The following is a 24,057-nucleotide window of genomic DNA, read 5'->3' on the forward strand; positions in this document are numbered from 1 at the left end:
AGACTTATCCAAAAGGATATAAACCAAAAACAAGGGACGCATCAATGTTACATTACTGAATGTAGAACAGATTTTTGTGTATATTTGTACCTTTACATTCTCTCACAATGCAGCGAGCCTCCTCAGGAAGGCTGTGTGGTTTAGTCTCAGTGTAAAGAGCGAGAATCTCCAGTCCCTTCTTTTCATCCAGGCCACTCTCTACCTCCACCTCATATTTGGCACCTTTAAAATCAAAACAAAAATTCAGCACCTTAAAGCTGCAGGCTTGTCTCACTTTGAGGTCTGTTAGTGAGTGAAATCCTGCCAACATACCACTGACACAGTCTGCGAGGCTTCTGTTTCTGGTGGTCAAAAGTATCCGACAGTGGATATCAAAAGCCTTCAGCACTGTGTTGTCCCAGATATCGTCAAGAATCAGCAGCGCTCTGAACGGAACAAAGACAAAGATAGAGAGAAGAATGATACAAGAAGGACATTAAAAATGCACTCTTTTATCAAGGATGATCAGGTTTGTCAGAGAAGACAATTACCGTGGATATCTGCGCAACATGAGGAAACGCAGCCTCTCCTTGGCTTCGTCCAGAGAGTTTGGTGGTCGGTGGAGGTTGTGGAAATCCAAGCTTTGCTCCAGACGGAAGCACAACGACTGGATCTTAACCAGTAAATCTGGCTTGTCCAACTGGCCAATGGACAACCAGTGGATCCCACCAGGGAAGCACTCTGCAAGTGGACATATCAGATGAAGAATAGAAGAGAGGGCAGGTCATCAACTGATTTATAATAATAATAATAAAAAAAAAAAAAACACCCATAATCCTTAAATGTCATTAAAAAATAAAAAAAAAAATAAAAAAAACCTTCAATAATGCTGTGGTGTCTGACAGCCTCGGCAGCCAGGATAGATTTTCCAGAGCCAGCCATTCCATACACAGTGACCCAGCCAGGGTCCTTCTGCAGCCGGTAGAGTTTCTCTCTGATCTGGTTCACAAGCTCTAGTCTGCTGACAAACACCACAGGCCTTGGTGGGACGCCTCCTTCACTCAGGATGTTCTGGACTGTCAGACAAAAAAGGCAAAATATCTGTCAAAATACTGCCAAAGATTGCCAAAATTTTCATAACAGATAAGTGATTATGAAAATACAAGCTAGTTTCTGTACTGATTTTTTTTTTTTTTTTTTTTAATTTACCATATGGTGTGTATCCATCTGAAGGGTTCTTGAATGCATAAGGGCACGCGCGTGGCAGGTCATCGCAAAGTAGATTTGCCAAATCATCATACGTCTCTTTGACGAGGGAATTGTAGAAGGAGATGAAAGTGGTGTTGTCTTTCCTGAGCAACAGCTCCAGCAGAGCTGCCGCCTGATCTCTCCTGGTGGGCTGAGGGTACATGGAGATAGAAAGTCGAGTTACAGACCTCATCATGGGTTACAATTAGAAATAATAATGTATATTGGAAAGGATCCAATCAATAAACTATGGGAGACTCACCTGTGTCCTGATCTTCTCCTCCTCATCCACTGTCAGCACTCCATCACTGATCATGTGATCCATCAGGTAAGCAGGTTTGATGTCCTCCTCCAGCTTATGGCGAAAGCGTAGCAAGCAGCTTCGCGCTCTTTCCTCCAACGCCATCTCTGAACAGAGCACTGACCATGCAGGATCCTAGTACACTACAAATAAATGTGCAAAACCAAAAATAGATATAAAGCCAAAACAACAACCATAAAAGTGCATCGCATTAGTACATTTTTAATGCTATGTAACAGTATTCACTGCATTTAAACTATATTTTATGAAACTCCATTTTATGGAAAAAAATATTCACAACGATGTCATTGTAGGAGCCATTTAGTTGGTTTTAGTTTAGTAACTACAAATCGTCGCACTTGAGTGTGATGACGTCAACACCATGCGCCCATGATTGCTGAACTTGGCACTGGTGTTAACGTCACAATTGGACCCCGAGAACCAAATGATTTTAAGCCGCATGTACACGCACGCCCGGGCTATCGCAACTATGTGGTTTTAGTTCTTGAAGTATTTGAAGTAAATGCTTTGGGTTTTTTTTTAACCCGATGGGTTTGCTGCATGTATGACATAATCGTTTTTGATAATAGACTCATTGCAAATGCATTTATTCATCTGTCGCGTTCACACAGAGCTGAGTCCAACCCGATCCATCAACCAACTTCGCCTTAAAGTTACGTTATTAAGGGTATTCTGCGCTTTTGTTTGATAACCGAATTGAAGCGCATTGAAGCCAGTACTCAGGGTGTCCAGTTCAGAAAAGGCACCATAATCCCTGTGCATGTGACACGACTGTGTATTCAAAAGAAACTTTTTTTTTTTTTTTTTTTGCTCCAGTGTTGTTTTTTTGTTTTTGTTTTTTTTTTTTTTTTTTTAAAGTTTATATTTTCTAACAGAAAGCGGACCGACATAGGTGGAGAATGGTGGAGAATATAGATTTAACAGAACAACCCAAAAGCAGCTATTGCCAACAGTACTTTTTCCAGTCACGCCTCTAAATGAAAACGGATCGAAATTAGTAGAATACAAATTCGTTGGCATGTGTAAAATACATCCATTGTAAGCATACAATGAATAATTCTGCGTTTTCCACTGAGCCTGACAGATGTAAAATCCTACAACGTAAAGTTAAATGGCACATCAATTCACTCAACAAAATGTGTGTCACTGGCTCCCGTTTGACAGCTCTGCTTTGCCGCCAAAGGTCTGTGAAAACTACCAAAGGCAATCGCACATTAAAAGCAAGATGCCTCTTGTTACGTACCTTAACTTGACGTTTCTTCTTATATCTCACAGTGACCTGTCTCGACAAGTTCACCAACTGTCAACTGCTTCAACATGAAACAAAGGAAGTGACCAGAAGACATACATCCAAACCCCTCTCGTCGTCTTTGACAAGAATGGGTTTCTGTTAATTCTCTATAGCTCCAGGTAAAGTGGCGTTTTAAAGAAAGTAATTCATAGAAAGTCACCTAGTTTCGAAATTGAAGTTGTCCCGAACGCCCAATTTTTTTTTTCTTTCGCAGGACTTCCTCGTTTGCTACAACAACAACAACCGCCCCGGTGAGAGGGAGCCAACCACAGGACTTGAAAGGAAGCACGTGACCGATGAAGTCATGCAAAATTTGTAACCGGGTAAACTGAGATTGTGTTCAAGGGCTGTAATTATCGTCGGAAATAATTCCACTCACAGAGTTACGGTTTAAAATAATCTACAGATGTGGCAATTAAAATAATGCATTGTGATTTTTAAAACATGTTAGTACCGTAAATGTCGTTTCCTAATCGAACACAAAACTAATTTAGTTTTAAACGTTTTCCTGTGTGCATGTGTACAATAAATCCCGGACTGGGCTTAAAGGGGACATTACTGCCTAGTGACAGCGCGAGAGTATCTTGTTTACTACACAGTATGCCCTTAATGCAATTATAAGTGACCGCAAATGGATAACCGTATAGGCTATTTATGTACTGTGAGCCAATCAGCTTATCAATGGAGTCATTTCAGAGTAAAAAATAATTTCATTAAGTGAACGCTGTTTGTCAATGATGAAAAAATGTATCAGTGTTAAATCTCGGCTTATTAAAACAGCTGGAGTAGCGTTGCATGTGATACTAGTTATGAAAGTGTTGTCTGAAAATTTCTGTTTCAAACTAATGTTTTAATGTGTTTTATTTGCCATTATTTGTTAAATGGTGTTCAGAGGTTTTACCACAATATTTGCTTCTTGTGATGTTCTTATAAGCAGTAATAATAAGGACAAAAACTTTATTTTATTAAAGATGGTTCATGATAAAATGACAACTTCCCATAATAATAATAATACTAATAATAATCCACAATTAAGTAATTGTTTAATTGTAAAACACATACATGCTTTGCATTTTAGGTGCACTAGAAACTTTGGACAACGTTTAAAATTTAGCACCTTCAACTGTTTATTTTCCCCCATCAAGTTTTAGCTTAGCACAACAGTACTGTACCCACTACAGAACCTTAAAAACAGAACAACGAAAACCATAAAACAAGCATAAATCCTAAAGAAAGTCAGTTAAGTATGTAACACAGTTAAAGGAACACATACTCAAGACAAAAACACAGAGAAAGTCATGCACACAACTTTTCTCTTCCCCATAATAAATCCAAAACAGTACTTTTATACTTCTTAAAAAACACATATAGTAATATTAACCATACTGTAAAAAGGTTCTCTTTTTGCAATTACCTGACTGTAAATCTTAAAATAGACTAGGGTAATAGCAATCTCATAATGTAACATGTTTAGACATGTCCAAAGTTAACAGTAGTCACAATATACTGTTTAATTACTTGTAGAACAAACAAATGAACATTTCTTTCAGTCATTCCATCACACCATCATTTGGAATAGTTAACAATTGCACTGTGGGTCACTCTGTGGGTCAGAATGCTGATTTTTCAGTTCCTGGCTACATCTGACAGCGTTAACTGCAAAGGCTGCAGGGTGTATTGAAATGATAACTGCATGGCACCCCCCGATTCAGCAGCAGCAATTCCAAATGAAGCAGTGGATATTACATCTCTAAAGAGTTGAGGGTGAATCAATTTGTAGGTACACGATGAGATGGAGTTGACTCCAAAGTTTTGGCTCCGGCCAGTAACAAAACTCTTTCGACCATGTGAGGCATCAACTGGGTTTATTTGGAAGGGACAGATTTCTGGGCAGCATCCTGAGGAAGATTAGCCGTCGGTGGGCTGCCACCAAACATCAGTTTCCTGATGATATCTGCGTAAAAAGGTCTGTACACATTCTTGTTGTAGTTGACCAGGGAGACAAACTTTGCCCCCAATGAGGTCAGCTCAGGTTTGATGGCTGTCAGGCCGGCTGGTACCTGTTCAAGTTTGAGCTGTGGTTTTGGATCAAAGATGAGCATCTTGAAATACTGTTGCACTCGATCCTCTGCACATGGATAAAATGTATAGAAAGAAGTAGAAAGTTAATAGAAAAAAAACATGGTTTCATCTTTTGTTGTTATTTATCTGGACAGACATTTTTATTTTTGCTTTATGTGGTTTGTGTATGAGATAACAATTACACAACTAAACTTACTTTTTTTTATTGCTGTTATTGTAAAGGTAGAACATGTTGCAGAACATGTTCTGCATGCATCTAATGGTTGTATCATGTTTACTTTTTACGAATGACAACTCTAAATTAGATAAGCACAGGGTCACTCCAGATCCCTATTTCTTACCAACAAGAGTGCGGATGGGATTGTCCTTCTGTGTGATGCTGCAGATCTGGCCTCTGAGCGTGGCCTGCAGGGCTGGAGTCAGTGCAGGGTAACTTCTCTCAGTTAGAGACTTGTTGATCTCGCAGCTGATCTGGGAGCTCACACCATCTAATGCCTCCTCTAAATTAAAGTTCCTATAGGGGTAAGAAGAACCATGCTTTGAGAACTGAACTGAAAAGGAAATAACCAACATGTTTTAGGTAAATCTAGAGCAGTGAACTGACGGGCGATGCATCCCATCCAGCAGCACACTGGTCATCCTCTTCAGACGCTCAGATAGGCAGGTGACGCCCTGGATGGGCCCTCCGACGGTGCTTAAGACAATGAGCAGAACCTCATTGACCATCTGACATTGCTGGAGCTGCCACTGAATTTCTTGCAATCGATTCTCATCGTTGGCCCAGGTCTGCAAAGGGGTCGGGTGGTGGGATTTAGAGACACTGAAGTTAGGTTTGAAGGTATTTTTAGCAGCCAGACGGCTACCAGTAGAAATAACTGGTTTTTATACTTCATTTTTGTGACCATTGCCATTACTTTTTCATGTCAAAGGAGAAGAAAGTTTACTGTGCTTTAGTGCGCCAAACTAATTTTTGACTCATAATGTCAGATACCAAAAGAGTCAAATCTTTCTTTTTCCATATCCTAATTATAATCCATGTCACTCTCACCTCAGGTAGTGGGCCCTTTCCGTAGTCCCATGTGAGGATGCCAAGTAAAGCGGTGTTGAGAACCTGAAACGGCCCTGGCACCACTTTGCCCTGATTTTTGGTCTGCTCTGTGGTGACAATCGTCGACTGCAGCTCCTCCAGTGTTGTCTTGATCCACGAGGTTGTATTTTCCAGAGCGTCTGAGAAAGTAAGAAGACATTTTCCGTGTCAAAGAAATACATTGTTGAACAACAAAGAGAACCATTTTCTGGCAAACACTCACTGGGGGTTTTGTCTAGGATGCTCTGAAAAGTTGCCCTCTCGTATTCCACACCCTGCCGATGCAGCACGAGCCTCAGATTGTCAATAGTCAAGTTAACCATGTCCATTTTCATCAGGTCCAGTACTCGGAATATCTCCCTGATGTGTAAACACGGAAGAACCACCATGATTAGATCAGACATCAAAAGTTTTCGAAACACAGTTTTAAGTAATTGTGCACTCACCTGAAGAGTGTGACGATGTTGTCAGTGTTTTCACGCAGCTTTCTGATGTCATCATCCCTATCCGGAGCGCACAACTTGCCCATTGTAGTGATAATGTAAGAGGCGAGCCCCTGGATGTCTAAAGCATCGTTGTCAGCTTGTTGACGAATCAGGTCCAAGTCCAGCACTTCCATGATCTGGGTCCTCATCCGATTGGCACCCGGATTAAGAAATGACAGTAAGATCTGTCCAAAGAGGAGATGATTTAGCAGGATTTGGGATTTCCAACATATAATGGACACTGAGGTTGAAGGGGAGGATTATGTAAGCATCTTTAAAGTGTTATTGAGGATTATGGGAAAATGGCGTGGAAAAAAATAACAGGAAATTGTCTTAATATATACAATATCTGTACATGCAGACCTCTCTGATCTCCTCCAGCAACCTGATGGCTTGCCCAAACACAGGCGGGTCGTCATTCAGCTCCGACTCCAAGATGTCCCAGAAGGCTTTGTGCATGGCATCTCGAATTGCTTTATGTAGACTAAAGAGAAGAAAGAGAATGCTTCTGCAGTGTCTGACCAAAATGCTCCACATTCATCAGTGACAACAAATAAGTGAAATATTAATGGCCCAAAAGGAACATATCCAGATCACTAAAATAAAATTTGATGTTCAGCATATTTTCAATGAATTTTCTTTGACAAATCTAAAGTTAAAGACTCAATGTGTGAGACGTAGCAACAACTTAAAAGTAATTCTTTATGGCATACCTTCCCTGAGGCAGGTCGGCTTTTGCAACGTGGAAGTTGGGATTCATGGTGATCTCATGGGCCCAGCTGAGATTGGATAGGTCTCTGGCAGATTTCATGACTTCATCCAGACTTAATGTCTTTGGTGGGCTTGCTGTACAAAAACAAATAGCTTGGTAAATGGACAAGCTACAGGTGATATAATCAAATACTACATGGCAACAATGTGTTTTTATTGATGATCAAAGGCTCTAATGTTGTGAGTGCTCTATTGTTGTTGTTGTTGTTGTTAATGTCAGTAGACTCACATGAGGGTGTGCAGTGCTTGCTGGATGAGTCACTGGTGAAGCTTTCCCGCGAGCATTCCAGGTCGCTGGCAGATGTTACGCTGTCGCAGCGCTCCAGTGACGACTCTGCATCGCTGCCCTGGTCCTCACAGCTGGATGTGGAGGGAGGTTGCTCGTCGTTTAGTGGCATGTTGCTGCACTATAGCTGCAGTGAGAGAGACATGTCACCAACCACCCCCACTCTTTCACTGTGCAACTCAACCAGTTCAGCAGGTCGTGGGTTGATCACAGTTTGCAGCAGAAACACAGGGGTTAAAATGGCTGGTCTAACTTTTCTTTTTTGATAAAACAAACAGTGCCAACAATGAGCCAGTGATATCAGCTTACAGCCAGTTCTTCACACTGTTTAACCATGATCTAGGTTTTCATTCTGAGCTGAGCTTTACATCAGTTTTGGCTGTGCTCAAGTAAAACAGACAGTTAGCAAGTCGAGCATTAACTCTCCTGTTCATAGCAACAGTTATCGTTGCCAAGGCTAGTTCAACTACAAAGAAAACAGTCACACGTTATAAATGCGTTGGCAGTCTGGTCTCCATGGAATCAACACAGCTCAGTTACATTCTCCTACAGTTCAGCCTGTATGTGTATTTTTTGCTTCAGGCCGTTGACAAAGAAGGAGCTCGTTCAAATCGATAGGCTCAAACAATAGCTTCTCCTCCTTGGGTGTTATAAAGGGACTCTGTGTCAGGTCCTCTCTGACATCAACAGTGTCTGTAGGGGAGAACATCAGATGACAGAGGGAGCCGCCTCAACTCTTTGTGTGATCCTGTTACACCAGCCCACGTGTTGTCTGCCATCAACACAAACAATTAGCATATAAACGCAAGCCGCGGGTTTGCAGGCTTCTGCATTTATTCAGCTGGACACCTACATTACATAATGGTGCAATATCATGTCTGAAACACACCTATTTAGAAGCCCTTCTAATATTATCTAAGACACAGAACCCTGACTGTGGCCCTTGGGTGTTCCCGTCCCCACTGTCACTTATCTGCAGCCAAAAATGAATGTGCACTCCCTGACTGCTTTTTTTTTTTTGAGGGAGCAGGGGGGGGGAGTTTAAAGATAGCTCAAGTGTGTGTGTGTGTGTGTGTGTGTGTGTGTGTGTGTGTGTGTGTGTGTGTGAGAGAGAGAGAGAGAGAGAGAGAGAGAGAGAGAGAGAGAGGGAGAGAGAGAGAGAGAGAGAGAGAGAGAGACTTCCAGTACACCCCCTACTATCACCCCAATGCTCATTCATTACATCATCTGGTAGACTTGACAGCTAGGTCAGCCTGCTAATTTTCAGAGATTAGAACCCCGGGGGTGGGGAAGTACAGTTCGGAAAAATCTGATTACGGATTAAGCAGACTGTCATCTGCTGCTTTACAAAGTGGACGTTAGCTAGCAAACCGATCATTCAAAAGAGCGATTAAAATCAAGTGTGTGACACTTTTGGATTTCGATTTATTTTCCGAATATCTCTGTAACTTTCTGTATTTCGGATAAATTCCACCAACATAAAGCGGAAACCCCACAGGTCCATGCGGTTATTTCTGCTAGATGCCACATAAAATCGTAACAACCCCTGAGAAAAACAAAGGCAGCGTTCTGTAATCTACAATGACTGCAGTACCATGTAAACAAAGCAGAAGATCTGGGGGGCGGGCCTTAAAAGCACGAGGAGCATCCCCATTGGTTGCAACTCCCCGTCGCTCACTGCTGCATGGAAACTGGCTGGCTACATTTACCATTTGCATGGATGAAAAAAGAAGAGACCACATCCACACACGCGTCAAACGTGCGTACACGTGATCGGAGTGGCAGACCATAACAAGACTCAGTGTACCTCGTGTAACAATAAAATACCTACGCCAAAAACATACAGTCATACTACAAAGTAGTAATAATATCTTACCGAAGGAGACATTTTTGTTGGTCACAGTCGGACTCTACACTTTGTTGATTGAGCAAACGCAGTTTTTACAGGCGACAGTTTTCGACAAAGGAACGTCTGGACGACTATTATCGCGTCTGTATTACCAACAAATAACCCGAACGAGTTCCATCGAGGCTTTGGTTTCGCGTCACAAACTAAAGTGAAGTCACTCGCAAGATTCTCGAACCAGCGACACAATTCCATCCGAAGAATGTCAAACTTAAAAGTGACCTTTACCTCACGCGAGTCTCCAAAGAAAGGGGGGAGACCTGAACCGAAAATAGCTCAGCTCTTGAGGGAAGATGCGTCGACGTCCCGAACTGTTCTCGCCTCTTCGTTTAAAGGTCCTTGTTTAACACACTCAGCTGGCTGCGAGGACAACAGGGCGAAACCATTGCAGTACGAAAATGGGATGTTCATAGTGCAAAATGCAAGTGTTTCTGACGCCGTTCGGGTATTTTCAGTGCGACATTGGAGAAAGGGGTGTTTTAGCGACAACCACAGCGATAACGCGAATGGATTATTTCATGTATGGCAGCGTTCGACACCTGCCACTTGGGTTTTAGATGGTACGTTCGGCTGCGCTTCACGTGGACCGTCTTTGTTTACGGATATGACGTCAGGACACGTTCACGGAGTTAGAAACAAGCCATATGGTAATTGAGTAAGATATGGGCAGTCTTGATGATTAAAAGAGGGCCATAAAACGTTATTTAAGTCAAGTGTCAGAAACAGTAACAGAGCAAGTTCACGTCGATGTCAACGAGTCAAAAAATATGCCTCAAAATAGTGTCAGAATAATATATTTGAAAATTCCTGAAAAGAGGTGCGTTTGCACTTTTTTCATCAAGCTGATAAACGTGAGACGTGAAAGGCTGGTATATATATTATTTTTTTCTCAATAAGGAACGCAACTAAAATGGTAAACGTTTCAGTTTCAGATGTAGATATAATTTTCGCAATACGCACCGTCGCCTGTGCGTGGCAGCAGAGTGCACTCCTTCGCTTTCCTTTCACCGGAAAAGCAGGAAGAGACGACTAAGAAGGACGTCATAACTGGAGCCCGTGATGGCGGTTGATTTGACTCCTCGGTTCAGAAGGTTGAACAGCCAAACAAGAAGTTTCCGAGAGACTGCACAGCAAGGTAAGTGAGACGTAATAATTACAAAACGCAATTTCCTCAAGCACAGTTTCGTTCATACGTGCTAAGACTCGACAGATCGCCGAGCCACGTCGTTCGCGCGTTTACTGTTAAGTGACAGTCACAGTTCTGTTCTGATTGTCATGGTTTTTAAATAAATGAAACTTAAGATAATTCATTGTTTTGCATTTTTTCGTAACGAAACGATGATAAATGGAAAACATCATTAAAAAATATAGACTTCTATTACTCAGTAATTCGAAGATAAAATTTAACTTTTTTTTCCAACAGTTTCCTCGTCTCTAAAGCAGTGTTTAAAATAATTCTCTTTTCGATATTTGTGCTATTTTGATCTCTCCCCCCCCCTCTCTCTCCCTCCCCCTCTCTTTTTAACTTAATCTCCTCATGTTGTGTGTCACGTCAACAGGCTTCTCTGGGCCCTTTGGCGCCACCCAGCTTTGGAACAGCATCATCCATGCCCTGCAAACTCAGGTGGAGGTGCGTCGCTGCAGACGGCATCTTCGTGTTCACGCCAGCTGTTTTCCTGGGTCTGATGCTGTGGATGCCGTCCTCAGTTACTTGATGCAAAACGTTGTGTTTTGCACAAGTGAAGTGTCTCGGCTGAAAGCCGCTCGACTCTGCCAAGCTCTGATGGAGGCCAAAGTGTTTGAGCCCGTTGGTACGAAGCTTTTTCGCAGAGACAAGGAGGTGACCTTCGAGGACAGCAGCTGTAGCCTTTACCGTTTCCTGGAGTACAAGTGTTCGTCTAGTGCCGCAGTGAAGGGGTGCAACAGTGACACAGAAAGTGTGTCATCAGAGGAAGGAAGTCTAAGGAGGAAGAGGAGCTCCAGGTTCTCTTTTGTGTTATTCTGCAACAACTGCTGCAGTTACCCTGTGTATTATTGAGTTAAAACAGAATTAAAAAAGCAAACAAGACCATGTGATGATGGGCATGGATTTAGTAGACATGGTAAACTATTCAAAATTTAAATGTAGCGATAGTGAGTTTAAATGATTTTGTAATTTTGTTAATTATTAATGCAAATTTCCAACATGTATTTTTATGCCCAATATATGATCACAACTACATTTATCTTTAACGTGGCTCATCTTTCTAGCAGATCAGATTGTTAATTATTTGGCATGATATTTCTTTATGTGTTTGGAGGCTGAAGGACCTGAGGACAATCGCTAATCCCCTGGCTGTCGGACCATCGGATCATAAGGTTGAGAGGCTGCTGAAAACCATCAACCTGCAACCGTCCTCATTTCGAGCTCCAAACACAAGCAACATGACGTCAACCTATCTGTCCAAAGATGGTAGGTTGGGTTAACCTGCCAGTTTTGTATTCAAAGTGTCAGTAATTATGCCAGCTCAGAAACGCTATCCTCAGAAAAAGTTTGGATTTGCTCCCCTTTCTCACTAGTGGTGGATCAGGTTTGGAAACAGCAGACACTACTGCAGCTGTTGCAGATAGTGGAGTTGCCGATTCTGGATTGCATCTTAGTCTCTCCCGCTAAGGCTCAGCTCCAGGCTTGCAGGGCTTTTCTCGCCAACCAGGACCTGGTCATCTCCAACACTTGCCTCGACAGGGAGCTACCCAAAGCCCTTAATCTGCCCCAGTCAGTGCATATGAAACATCTACTTTGTTTGGCTTCTAGCACTGCAATTTAATGTCCACCACTCTGACCTTTTTTAAACAACTATGTTCTGTTTGCAGGTTGGATGAGTGGCTCTCTGCTGCGGCTGACTGCTTGGAGCTGTTGCCTGACCAGTTGATCGTGGTTGCGGGGGAGCAGCTCAGCCATCAAGGTGGCAAGAGCTGCTCAGAAGATCAACGTGGAGAGCAGACGGCAAAACAAAAGAGGCTGCTATTTGAGGCTATATCAAAGTTTTACAGCGGGCAAGGGCGACCACCACTTCTTTCAGGACATCACCTGGACATACATGAAGCAATTTTAAACTTACTAGGTAAGGCTGGATTTAACTAACACCTGATTTATTGTCGTGCAATGACATGGACTGGACAGATCTATACTTTTTCTTGCCTTCCGTTACCTTGACAGCATTCTCTTTTCATTCCAGCTGAAGGTAAGCTGCAGGATGCCATTAAAGCATCTCAGTTGTGTTTACGACTGCTGGAGACGAGTGTGAGGGATGAACTCAGAAGGCTTCTGACCTTTATGGTCACTGCTGCTCACCCAGATTCCTGTCGTCTTCAAAAACAGGTGATTCTGTTAGGTTTGAGTTGTTCTTTTTTTTTTTTTTGCGTTGTCTCCATAAAAATAAAGTTAATCTGTAATGCACGCTGTCTTTGCTAATGATACTCTTGTGTTTTATTTCAGACCGACAACAGGACCTTGGTGAGCCACGTGTTTCAGAGAGCGGTTGTCCAGAATAATGAACTTACTCGATCCCAGAGTGAATACCTGCTGCTTTTCCTCATGGACAATTGCACTGAGCTCTTTAAGGTAAGCAACAATTTCTTTCTTGGATCTAATTTTACACAGTAAATTGTTCTGTGCCTATGCTTAAAAAAAATCCTCCCCTGAACACAGACTCCTCCATCGCTTCTTGATGCTGTGAGGAGAACACTGAAGACTCTGCAGCAGGGGAAAGACCCAGACTCAGTTGCCAGTAAGTCACATGACACAACATTTTGCTGTTATCATCACCAGTATTCCACTTTAGTTGCAAAAGTGGCTGCTGCTGCTGCTGCTGCTGCAAAAAAGGACATTCAAAATTTTCACCTCCCTCTATGTTGCAGCGTTCGCCTTCTGCCAGCAGGTGACGCCACAGCAGTACGAGGACCGGCGAGAGGCAGCCACGCTAGAGGGCCTCAAGCAGCTTCTGTGCGAAATCTCCTCCAACCAGACCTTGCCTGCCAAGGAGAGGAGGAGGCTGCTGAAAGAGTTTGAAAAGCATCACCCAGTGGTCTTTCTCAAGCATCTCTCCAGCACATTCTGAAAGCTCCATCTGCACTTTTTATTTGGAACTGCTGTAGCTCAATGGTAAAATCACAAGAGGCCTAATTTTATTGTTATTTTTTAACTGTAGCATTACCAGTACTGGTTGCATTATATGCCTGGGGAATTTCTTAAATTAAATGACGCATTGTGCCAAGTGTCATTGTCTGTTTGGAGGTTTATAATATTAGGGCAACAATTTTCTTTCTAATGTCAGCTGCCTATTTGTTGAGGTAATATTTTTTTTTTAATTGTATGGGAAGTCTTACTAATTTTGATTCTGGAAAGGAAACACTGGATAAATAGGTTTTTGCTCGATTTCACTGGCTATACTGTTGTACAATGAAAAGATTGTGGACTAATTAATGTGCCCTCTTATGGTGTCATAGGATAACGCTTACTTCAGGTTGATACTGTAATATTGTTTTACTGTAGAAGATTGAAATGTTAAAATGCACTTTATGATGTTGAAAAATGCTTTATTTTCTCTAGAGAGGACAAATTGAATAAAAATTCAAAGATTTTTTTTCTTTATGCCGCTTTATTTTGTGTGTTGGAACCTGGACCAAGGTAGCACAGTGTAGCACAGTCAAAGATCTTTTGGTTATTTATTTATTAATTATGTCTTTATATATCAATTTCTTCGTTAAAAGTAAGTGACGTCAATCCACCTGACTCCATTAAAAAAAACAAACCCGGAAGTGGGATTGTTCACCATCATATTATATGCTAGTGGTAGACATGGGGGCTGTGTTTGACAGCCACAATTGACAGCGCTTCAGCTGACAGCCTAAACGTAGATACATATACATTAAAAGCAACCTCTCTATCTACATAAAGGTCAGTAAATTCATTTTATATGCGGCACTGGCCAGTTCTGCTGAAACAACTACTGGGTTGTGATGACATGGACGTCACTGCATACTTGGCTAGTTAGCTCGGCTAGCAACCGATGTGATGGGTTTAACTCAAAAGTCCTTCGCAATAGCCAGTTGGACGCTGCTATGGTGTCGACTTTGCGGTGCAGGATGTGGGTCGAATGATTTTTTTTTACTTTATTTTTATTTTTTTTAACGATCAAGGTAGCTGTGTTGGACGGTGATGCTCTAGTTATGACGAGTGCGCACGGGCTAAAGGAGAAGCGTTGGCTCACAGACAGCCAATTCTCAATCGGACGTAATGGCCATAATCGTTGTCATGATGGCGACGGCCACCAGTAACACACTTTTATTTAAAACGATTACAAACTGTTTTTATTGTATAGACTATTTGTTTCTAAAGACGGAGGTATTTATGGAACTGCTGCCCTCAGACCGCCTGTTATCCGGACGGCTAACATGCTAAGCTAACGACTCTACGATGACTCTCAGTAATGCAGGGGCTGTTTCGAAGTGCTCCTACTTTGGCCCGTTTCATCAGACCTGACGGATGTCAGCATGTGTCACGAAAACCGTCTGCCACAGTCTGATTCATGACATTTACAAAAAATGTGCTGGTAGATGACGTTCCCGTCTGCTGGGACACGCACACATTTGCTCAGTGTCCTTTACATTCGTTCAACCTGTTGCCTCTGTCAGTGGCCTTTGTTTGATAACCATGGTAATACAATTGATTTGCCTAAAGTAAATACCGACAGCCTTGGTGTACCTTTTATGGATCTGGTGATTGTCAGCATGACAGGAAACAGGAAGTCAAACCTGTTTAAGAGGCGCTGCCCCTGCAATGTGACTCAAATGATGTGCAGCGTAAAATATGATGCTCAGTGACGTCTGCAGAGAATTGAGGCTGAAAACTGTTTTTAGTTTCACTTAGCTGATTCAAAGTGTGATTTAAAGTTTCCTGAATAATCAGCAGAGTACTTTGAGATCTTGCGCACAACATATCAAGCGCAAAAATACCATATTACCCTCGCCCTTTATTTCCCTGTCTTTTAACTTCTTGTTGCCCAACATCCCCAGAGCGACACAATTGTCTGACTGAGTCATTTTACATTTGTGGGGTTGGCTGTTGTGGAGTTCAATCTCCTCACTCAGCCTGCAGGGCAGTCGCTGCTGATACCTTGATGTGCAAATTTATCTAATTGATGGCTTATGGCTGTTGTTGAAAGTAGAGCTTTCAGTCAGCTCTAGCAAAAACTGGGGGAAAAAAAAGATTTTACATCTGCATGACAACCTTGTCTAAGATCAATGAATATCTTTATTTGTTTTGACCCAATTTGTTTCTCTTCATCCTCCAGGTCAGGCTGCAAGATGGAGTCTATGCTAAACAAATTAAAGAGCACTGTCACCAAGGTGACGGCAGATGTCACCAGTGCTGTCATGGGCAACCCTGTGACACGTGAGTTTGAGGTTGGACGGCACATTGCCAGCGGGGGTCCTGGCTTGTGCTGGAGGATCTACAACGGCACCAAAAAGTCCACTAAACAGGTGTGTGTCGTCTTTCCTTTGATCAACTAATGAGCGGTTCTCATCACGAACCGGCTTGGGAGGTTGGTTTCAATGATTGCTCACTCTGAGTCATCTTTTCCCTCTTCCAGGAAGTGGCTGTGTTTGTGTTTGACAAGAAAATGATTGACAAGTACCAGAAGTTTGAGAAGGACCAAATCATTGACTCGCTGAAGAGAGGCGTTCAGCAGCTGACCCGACTGCGTCACCCCCGTCTCCTCACGGTGCAGCATCCTCTGGAGGAGTCACGGTGAATAATGCACACCAACACAAACAAAACACCCTATCCAAGGGCAAATTCCCCATGTGGAAGCACAGTGGGAGGTTTGACATTGGAGCCAATCAGTGTTTTAACACATCTGTTGTGTGAATGTGTGAGCAGAAGCTGGTCATAATAGAAAGATTCTGTAGATGAGTCTCTGAATGATTTATGTCCCCCTTAAGGATAAATAGGTCTCCAGCAGTCTCATGTTTACTTTCTCCTTCCCACTCTCTCGCTGTCTCTTGAACTTTGACCTCCTCCAGCTAAAAACAACCCCACTGATTCATCTTCTTTTTTCTCTTTGATCAGGTTAATAATTGCCTCAGTCAGTTCAAGAATAACTCAGCGCTGTGAAAAGGATTTCATTTCAGTTCAAAGTGATGTTATTTCTGTCCCCAGGGACTGTTTAGCGTTTTGCACCGAGCCCGTGTTTGCCAGTCTGTCCAATGTGCTGGGCCAGTGGGACAACCTGCCCAGCCCCGTCCCCACCGACATCAAGGAGTACAAACTGTACGATGTGGAGACCAAGTATGGCTTGTTACAGGTGAGAATCCCTCTTTTCTCCTTCAATGATTTGTGCAAAACAATCTTCAATGTATGAAACAAAACACAGGCTCATTGTTTTCACACTGCGTGATGATGTCCAGTTGCTGCAACGTTTCATTCCCTTTTTTCTTTTTTTAATTTCTCCATCCAGATCTCGGAGGGTTTGTCTTTCCTTCACAGCGGCGTGAAAATGGTCCACGGCAACTTGTGTCCAGAAAACATCATCCTCAACAAGAGCGGATCTTGGAAGATCATGGGCTTTGACTTTAGCATCTCATCCACCAATGCCTCAGATGCTGAGGTTCGTCCCTGACGCAGGACACGCTGTTAGCGGAGGACTTGTCTCATCTTGCGTCGTCTGAACGTGTTTTCTGGTCTTCTGCAGCCCAAGTACGCGTGCAAAGAGTGGGAGCCCAATCAGCCTCCGCTCTGCCTCCCCAACCCAGAGTACCTGGCCCCTGAATACATCCTGTCTGTCAGCTGCGACTCCGCCTCTGACATGTACTCGCTGGGCGTGGTCATGCACGCTGTCTTCAACGAGGGCAAGCCTGTTTTCCAAGTCAACAAGCATGACATTTTTAAGAGTTTCAGCAGGCAGCTTGACCAGGTGAGTGGACTTGTTGCTATAAGCCACAGGTGTGCCACAGCAAATATATTTCCTATTTAAAAATGTATTCACACGTAATACTTGGAGGTTGATCCAAATTCCATGAAGTGCTCTGACTCTATTGCACATGCCGTAATGTTGTCCAGTATGTTGTCCAGACTGGATTGAAGTTTAACATGCTTGTTTAACCCTGATCATCGAAATAGCTGCTGTCAGCATTATTTTAATCTCCTCTTGAAAAACCAAAGTCTTGCAGCAGATCAAAACTGATTATAGGCTTTGTCGGCGATTCAAGTCTTCCTGCTCGTGTGTGTTTGTGTTGTCCAATTGCAGCTGAGCACCATGAATCCAGCAGTGCTGAACAAGATCCCAGAGGAAGTGCGGGAGCATGTCAAAATGCTGCTCAGCGTCACGCCCACCGTCAGACCTGACGCAGACCAGATGACCAAGGTTTGCATCCGGGCAGCCACAATGCAACTGCAGTGTATTTGACTTTGTGCGAATGGCTTTTCTTATCATGGTGTTTATTTTCAATCCAGATTCCTTTTTTTGATGACGTTGGTGCCATGACCCTGCAATATTTTGACTCCCTCTTCCAAAGAGACAACCTGCAGAAGTCCCAGTTCTACAAGGGTCTGCCCAAAGTCCTCCCCAAGCTACCCAAGGTAAGCTTGTAGTTTCATTTAAAGTATGAAATCAGACTAAGTCACATTACAACTTTTTCTTGTTTATTTCAAATCCTTTTGTGTGTGTCTGGCACTAGCTGTGACCACAACCTTAACACTGAATAGGGATTTTGAAAAACAAACTAATACATCGTTTTGTAATGTCTTGTTTATAATTCTTATTTCTCCATATTTTTTTAAAATCCATATCTTCCTCTCTTCTTTATCCAATAGAGAGTGGTGGTGTATCGCATCTTACCGTCACTGACCTCCGAGTTTGTCAACCTGGACATGGTTCCCTTCGTGCTGCCCAACGTGCTGCTGATCGCTGAAGAGTGCACTAAGGAGGAGTATTGCCGCCTCATCCTGCCCGACCTCACGCCCGTTTTCAAGCAGCAGGAGCCCATTCAGGTACATATAGGAAGTGTATGCATGCCTTATCCAAGTATGTGTTTTATAAGGGAATGTGTTTAAATGATGACATGCATGTGCTGAAGTGCGATTTACATCTTTGAACCCCCCCCCCCCACCCCCCTTCTACCACAATATTGTTCTCTTTTGAAGCGTGCCACTTTCACTTTTTGCTCACGCTATGTCAAAATCTCTGTATTTTTCTTTTCATGCCTCTGCAGGCTAGTAACATGGTGAGTGGTTTCTGCTCCTTCACTTCGACTCGTTTATCCCAGCATTGTCCGTAGCATTAAAAGCTTCCAAACGTCCACTTAACCTTACACTCATTTGTAGAATGAATCACGGAATCCTGTCAGAAATGACACTTTATTGTGTTCGACCTCACCTGGTGCCTTTGCTGTGCAGATCCTGCTGATATTCCTGCAAAAGATGGATCTTCTGTTGACCAAGACCCCATCAGAGGAGATTAAGAACTGTGTGCTGCCCATGGTTTACAGAGCCCTGGAGGCACCTTCTGTGCAGATACAGGTGCAGTTTAGAGCGGCTTTGTGTTGGACATGTTCTTCCAAAAAACAAATGTCTTATCCTGAAAAGTGAAAACACAAGTTCTAGACTAGATAATGTAAAGAGTCCTGTTGGAATTTATTAAGTGCTGATGTTAAGATAAAATCTATTCTCACAGTAATTTTCACTGTAGTGTTACATATTTTAATTGTCCCACATGAAACATGGTTTTATCTGTTGATGTGCAGGAGCTTTGTCTGAACATAATCCCCACGTTTGCGAACCTGATCGACTATCCGTCAATGAAGAACTCTCTGGTCCCTCGGATCAAATCTGCCTGCCTGCAGACCTCCTCGCTCGCTGTGAGTCGCCCTTCTCACCCTCTTTGATCCTGTCATACGGCACAGTTATTTTTGGTTTGTGTTCACATGTCTCACTTCCTTTTCCCTGCAGGTCAGAGTGAACTCTCTGGTGTGTCTGGGTAAGGTCTTGGAGTATCTGGACAAGTGGTTCGTCCTGGATGAGATCCTGCCCTTCCTGCAGCAGATCCCCTCCAAAGAACCTGCTGTGCTCATGGGCATTCTGGGTAAAGAGATGTCTGTCTTCCTCCTGTCTATGTAAAAACCACCCATAGACACATGTGTGACTTCTCTCACCTGTCCAGGAATCTACAAATGCACCTTCAGTCACAAGAAGCTGGGCATCCCCAAAGAGCACCTCGCCAGTAAGAGCCTGCCTCACCTGGTGTCTCTGAGCATAGACAGCAACCTCAACCTGAACCAGGTATGCTAAATCACAAAGCATGTGATTCTCTCTATTATTTTCCTGTTTGCATCATTTCCTGATATGTGGGTTTTTTTTTGCAATTATTTCAGTTTAACTCGTTCATGATGGTCATACGGGACATGCTGAGTCGCATGGAGGCTGAGCACAAGACCAAGCTGGAGCAGCTTCACGTCATGCAGGAGCAGCAGAGGTGCCTGTCACTAATTGTTAATAATTTTTTATTTTTGCGGGTAAGCCCAGCCTCTGTATTTACTCAGTGTTTAATTATGAATGCATCTAAGGTGGGTGTTTTACTGTAGAGCACAAAAGGAATTAGATCTACGCCAGCTGGCCTTCTGAGTAAGACATTAAGGAATTACATTGCAAACTGGTGCTTTTATAAAATCAGTCTCTCTCTCTCTGTCTCTTTTTTAATAGGAGTATAAACATCACCAACCCAGGAGAGGAAGTCAAAAGCCCACCTACCAGCCAGGTGAGAGGTCCACTTTGAAATCGACCTTTTTTTTTTCCTTGCAAAAACTGGGATTATCCTGACTCTGTGTCTGCACTCTTTGCCTGTCCTTGCCTTTAGATGGATGACATATTTGGCAGTGCTGCTGTCAACGGGAAGGAGATTGGATCCGCAGCTGCTGCGGCACAACCTAATAGAGTATGACGACAATTTCACACCTCATTTCCGCAAGCCTTCACCTTTTGTCACCGTGTTGCACAATTCGCTCGCCACATCATTGACCTTGCCTCTCCCAACTCCCCCCCCCCCAGATGTCTCTGACTCTTGAGGAGAAGCAGCGTTTGGCCAAGGAGCAGGAGCAGGCGGCCAAACTGAGGAGCCAGCAGCCATTGGCACCGCAGGCTGTCAAACCAGCATCCAGCACCAACGCCAAGGTAACTCCAGCATTCCTGCTTGTATGCAAACAAAAATATTTACGCAAGACTTCCGGTAAAGAGCCCAGAGAAAGTGTTTGCCGTTTAATTAAACCCGAGCCAAAGCCAGTCATGGGTAAATTAAAAAAAAAAATCCACTTTAAAAGTGTTTCCATTACCAGTTTTTCATTGCAATATTTAGGTTTTGCGCAATTCTAGGGGTAACGGAAACACAGCTACTTTCTCCATTTCTTCCTCATCTCCATCTCCAGCCGTTGTGTGATGTTAAACTCACACGATTGGTGATGCACCCTCTCCGATTTCCCATTGCAGGCTAAAGATCTGACCAGCAGCCTTCTTAACAACATGACATCGCTAAACAGTCTGTCAATGGCCAACACAGCCCGACCGGCCCCAGTGCAGAGCTCCACCATATCTGGCTTCCCCTCCTCCAGCCCCATGATGGGCTCCATGGGCGGTCCAGTATCCAATGGCTTCAACACGCAGATGGGCTTTTCGGCGGGCGGCATGGGGATGGGCATGAGGCCCCCTGGTCCCAGCCTCTATGGCGGCATGGCGACCACCACCAGCACCCCGAACTTTGGAGCCCTCACGCAGAACCAAGGACTGAGCAAAGCTGCGGACTTGTCCGCCCTGGACAATCTCTTTTCACCCGGCCAGCCCAGAGTCACCCTCAACCAAATGGGCCCGAAGTCGGCGCAGGGCACCAATGCCGCTTGGCTCCAGCAGTACGGCCCCGCCCACACCGCTCAGACTCAGATGCAGGGCGCCTCGGTGGGTGCGGGGGGAGTCCCCGGCGGCTTTGGGATGCAAGCAAATCCTTTTTTCAGCCCGCAGAACTTTTCCCAAGGCACTCCGGCCGCTGCTGCTGCTGCTGTGCCGAGCCTGAACCAAAGTGGGGTGAAGCAGAGTGCATCTGTCAACAACGATCTGAAAGACTTGTTTGGATAAAAACAAAATTAGGATGAGAGGAAGGTTTCAGCGTATTCTTTTAAGAACGTTGGTATCATAGAACAAAACGAGGAACTCCGAACCAGGATGTTGCTGTCCCTATTTTTTTAATCCTACCTGTACTCAGTTCAGACCTTTGCTCATGACCAGTTGGCTAAATTTCCATTTCTATTGGACCAGAAGGTAAAACGTTGGGGTGGGACCTAATTCTTCTTCTTCTTCTATGCTGTGCTGTTTAAATGCTGGGGGGAGGGTGGGCTTTCCTACTGTTTTGTACTTGACCTGCTGCGTTGATGCGGGGGAAGGTCATCTGTTGATGTGAAGCGTGATTGGAATGAATGGAGTGGATCTCACTTCACAACCTGTATTCGAACCCACATTTTGAAAGTGGCTGTAAGCAATTCTTCAGGCTCGCGCACCTTCAGTGGTTCTTCAGTTCGTTTGATGGCGGCAAGATCAGGGTGCATAAATAAAGACATATGAATCCGGCTGGAGGCCTGCAGTTACTGCTGTGCATTCAGACAGGCGATTTGTGAAGAAAATCCGACACAATCTTTGGTCACAATTCCCCAACACCATGTTTCAATTTTGTGAACTTGACTTCATGTGACTTCCAAAGCATATCAGAAAGTGGAGGGTTATTTTTTTGTCTGGTTGTTGAGGACCATCGTGAGCAAAATGTGCAGTGAACCCACTGTTGTGTGTGTGTGTCAGACCAGTCAAAGCGCACCGATCTGTTAAAAGTATTAAGTTTATTATTATTTTTTTTCATGGATTTGCTTTCTTAAACTACATGTTGCCGTGTGTTACTGAAGAATCGGCCACAGAAGATCGTGATAATGAGTCGAGCCTCACAGTGATTCCAGATCATTCTGGTGAGCAACAGCATTTTGTTCCACACTTGCTTGGATTTGTCCATGATTGGCTGGAAATTCAGCTGTGCACCACGTCTGTGGGTGGATTTGTACAAGGATGCAGGTGTATAGTCTGGTTTCAGCACTTTTCCACTGTAAGAGGTGAAGTTATCAAGATGTGTAAATATAAATATTTAAAGAGTAGATTGTTCTGTGAGGGTCGGGGCCTTTTTTTTTTTTTTTTTAACTGCCCCATGATAATGATTAAGAGGCCTTAGGTGAGTCGTGTGCAATAACCCTGGCTGGGTTTGTTGAGGTTACATACCATTCAGCTCAAGCAGCTGTGGATGTGTCCTTAACCTTCATCTCTACTTACCTGCAGTAATCACACGGGTCTGTCAGATTTTATCAGCAGCGTAGATATATGTGTATTCATTCTAAACCTTTCAATTTCTGAGTGTATTGTACCTCTTTTAAGGGTTTCAGACGCACCTCTGGCTTTGTCCATACTGACTTTGATTGTTGTCAACGTTGCCTCACGATAACATTGTCTTCTGACGCAGCTTTGTGTTAGAAGAGGACACTTACCTAAAAGTACTGGAATGGAGATATTCTCAGTCCATCTCACTGTTGAACAAGTCGCTCAAGAGATATCAAATGACAAACGAGGTGCACGAAAAGGTCTTCGAAGTAATGGTAAAGGTGTTCTAGTCCCTTTTAATTTGTTCACATGAAAGGTCCTGTATTATTCTCTCTTCACATCTTCCACTGTAGAATAACTTTGTGACGTCACAGAGTGCTGAATTCCAGAACTGCTAGTTGTAGCGCACACTTTCTACAAGCAAAATACGTTCAGGATACACATTTCTCATTTCTGCGAATCCCAGCGATAAGATGGAGACAGCAGATTTGCATTTTATGGGACCTTTAATGTTTGTTTGTTTGTTTTTTTTCATTATATGTGACACATCTGGTTTGTTTCACTCACAAATCCTCATCTGATTAGAGTTCTTTCAACCTGTAGGTGAGGGAACATGCTGTGACGACAAGGTCATGAACCCCTCTTGCCCCGACGAGGCTGAAAAACTAGAGCTTATTCTTCTACGAGATTGTTTGTATACCACTGTTGTCTTACACGTGTAGTGTGGCCCTCGTTTTTTGTGTGCTTAAGGTGCCAGTGTCTGAGATGCTCTGTTGAGATCTGTACATGTAAAAAGAGAAATACAGAAATCTAATGAAGGTGTGTGTGCGTGTGTGTGTGTGTGTGTGTGTGTGTGTGTGTGTGTGTGTGTGTGTGTGTGTGTGTGTGTGTGTGTGTGTGTGTGTGTGTGTGTGTGTGTGTGTGTGTGTGTGTGTGTGATAAACCATTTCAATGGATTTTACTGCATTCAGCAATGCTATGTTTGGAAGAAACAGCCTTGCGATACTGTAGTATGTTAGATGTGATTTAGGATGTGACAGCAGGATCAACACATTAGATGCACTCAATACATTAGGCACATTTTTCAACAAATGATTAAACTTTCTGATAATTGCAACTTTCAAAGGTTTTTTTGTTATCCTTTTGCTGCACATACATAATAATA

At 43.3% G+C, this 24,057-nt stretch overlaps 4 protein-coding genes across 9 annotated transcripts in view; 2 read left to right on the forward strand and 2 right to left on the reverse strand.

Annotated features, from left to right (window-relative positions):
- The window catches only part of apaf1 (apoptotic peptidase activating factor 1), a 30,224-nt gene extending 27,151 nt beyond the window's left edge, over nucleotides 1–3,073 (reverse strand). For 2 of the 3 annotated variants that reach the window (XM_076030084.1, XM_076030083.1), the window contains exons 1-7: nucleotides 2,793–3,072; nucleotides 1,490–1,671; nucleotides 1,189–1,378; nucleotides 858–1,055; nucleotides 531–720; nucleotides 313–425; nucleotides 91–222 (exon numbers count right to left, since the gene is read on the reverse strand). In XM_076030084.1, the coding sequence (XP_075886199.1) occupies nucleotides 91–222; nucleotides 313–425; nucleotides 531–720; nucleotides 858–1,055; nucleotides 1,189–1,378; nucleotides 1,490–1,633 (967 nt within the window). In that variant the 5' untranslated portion in view covers nucleotides 1,634–1,671; nucleotides 2,793–3,072. Of the gene's footprint in view, nucleotides 1–90; nucleotides 223–312; nucleotides 426–530; nucleotides 721–857; nucleotides 1,056–1,188; nucleotides 1,379–1,489; nucleotides 1,672–2,792 lie in introns of all 3 variants that reach the window. The other variant, XM_076030085.1, reaches the window with a different exon arrangement.
- Nucleotides 3,074–3,780: 707 nt separating this feature from the next.
- Nucleotides 3,781–9,841, reverse strand: tcp11l2 (t-complex 11, testis-specific-like 2). Of its 3 annotated transcripts, none has more exons than XM_076030087.1 (10): nucleotides 9,686–9,841; nucleotides 7,495–7,678; nucleotides 7,208–7,340; nucleotides 6,858–6,978; nucleotides 6,456–6,679; nucleotides 6,233–6,369; nucleotides 5,971–6,149; nucleotides 5,527–5,708; nucleotides 5,264–5,436; nucleotides 3,781–4,968 (listed from the first exon to the last, which is right to left on the reverse strand). In XM_076030087.1, exons 2-10 carry the CDS (start codon nucleotides 7,661–7,663, stop codon nucleotides 4,706–4,708), a joined length of 1,581 nt encoding a protein of 526 aa, XP_075886202.1. In that variant the 5' UTR covers nucleotides 7,664–7,678; nucleotides 9,686–9,841; the 3' UTR covers nucleotides 3,781–4,705. The 3 variants fall into 3 exon arrangements, with proteins under 3 accessions (XP_075886202.1, XP_075886203.1, XP_075886204.1); XM_076030088.1 differs by lacking the exon at nucleotides 9,686–9,841 and adding an exon at nucleotides 9,428–9,651; XM_076030089.1 differs by lacking the exon at nucleotides 9,686–9,841 and having other exon boundaries at nucleotides 7,208–7,375; nucleotides 7,495–7,634.
- Nucleotides 9,842–10,429: 588 nt separating this feature from the next.
- On the forward strand, nucleotides 10,430–14,079 carry depdc4 (DEP domain containing 4). The gene is made up of 9 exons (XM_076030086.1): nucleotides 10,430–10,592; nucleotides 11,017–11,440; nucleotides 11,758–11,909; nucleotides 12,017–12,212; nucleotides 12,311–12,561; nucleotides 12,676–12,818; nucleotides 12,936–13,061; nucleotides 13,149–13,227; nucleotides 13,358–14,079. The coding sequence occupies exons 1-9, from the start codon at nucleotides 10,517–10,519 to the stop codon at nucleotides 13,555–13,557; spliced, it is 1,647 nt and encodes a 548-aa protein (XP_075886201.1). The 5' UTR covers nucleotides 10,430–10,516; the 3' UTR covers nucleotides 13,558–14,079.
- Nucleotides 14,080–14,259: 180 nt separating this feature from the next.
- scyl2 (SCY1 like pseudokinase 2) lies at nucleotides 14,260–24,017 on the forward strand. Of its 2 annotated transcripts, none has more exons than XM_076030096.1 (18): nucleotides 14,260–14,396; nucleotides 15,793–15,982; nucleotides 16,093–16,250; nucleotides 16,662–16,806; nucleotides 16,960–17,109; nucleotides 17,194–17,415; nucleotides 17,749–17,865; nucleotides 17,955–18,080; nucleotides 18,315–18,491; nucleotides 18,897–19,019; nucleotides 19,244–19,357; nucleotides 19,449–19,581; nucleotides 19,660–19,778; nucleotides 19,871–19,971; nucleotides 20,199–20,253; nucleotides 20,353–20,430; nucleotides 20,544–20,666; nucleotides 20,979–24,017. In XM_076030096.1, the coding sequence occupies exons 2-18, from the start codon at nucleotides 15,806–15,808 to the stop codon at nucleotides 21,615–21,617; spliced, it is 2,757 nt and encodes a 918-aa protein (XP_075886211.1). In that variant the 5' UTR covers nucleotides 14,260–14,396; nucleotides 15,793–15,805; the 3' UTR covers nucleotides 21,618–24,017. The 2 variants fall into 2 exon arrangements, with proteins under 2 accessions (XP_075886211.1, XP_075886210.1); XM_076030095.1 differs by lacking the exon at nucleotides 14,260–14,396 and adding an exon at nucleotides 14,468–14,586.
- The last annotated feature ends 40 nt before the right edge of the window (nucleotides 24,018–24,057 follow it).

Source organism: Nelusetta ayraudi, unplaced genomic scaffold (assembly GCF_046127955.1).
Source record: "Nelusetta ayraudi isolate G7.1 ecotype Tasmania unplaced genomic scaffold, CSIRO-AGI_Nayr_v1 ptg000027l, whole genome shotgun sequence".
Classification (NCBI taxonomy): Eukaryota; Metazoa; Chordata; class Actinopteri; order Tetraodontiformes; family Monacanthidae; genus Nelusetta; species Nelusetta ayraudi.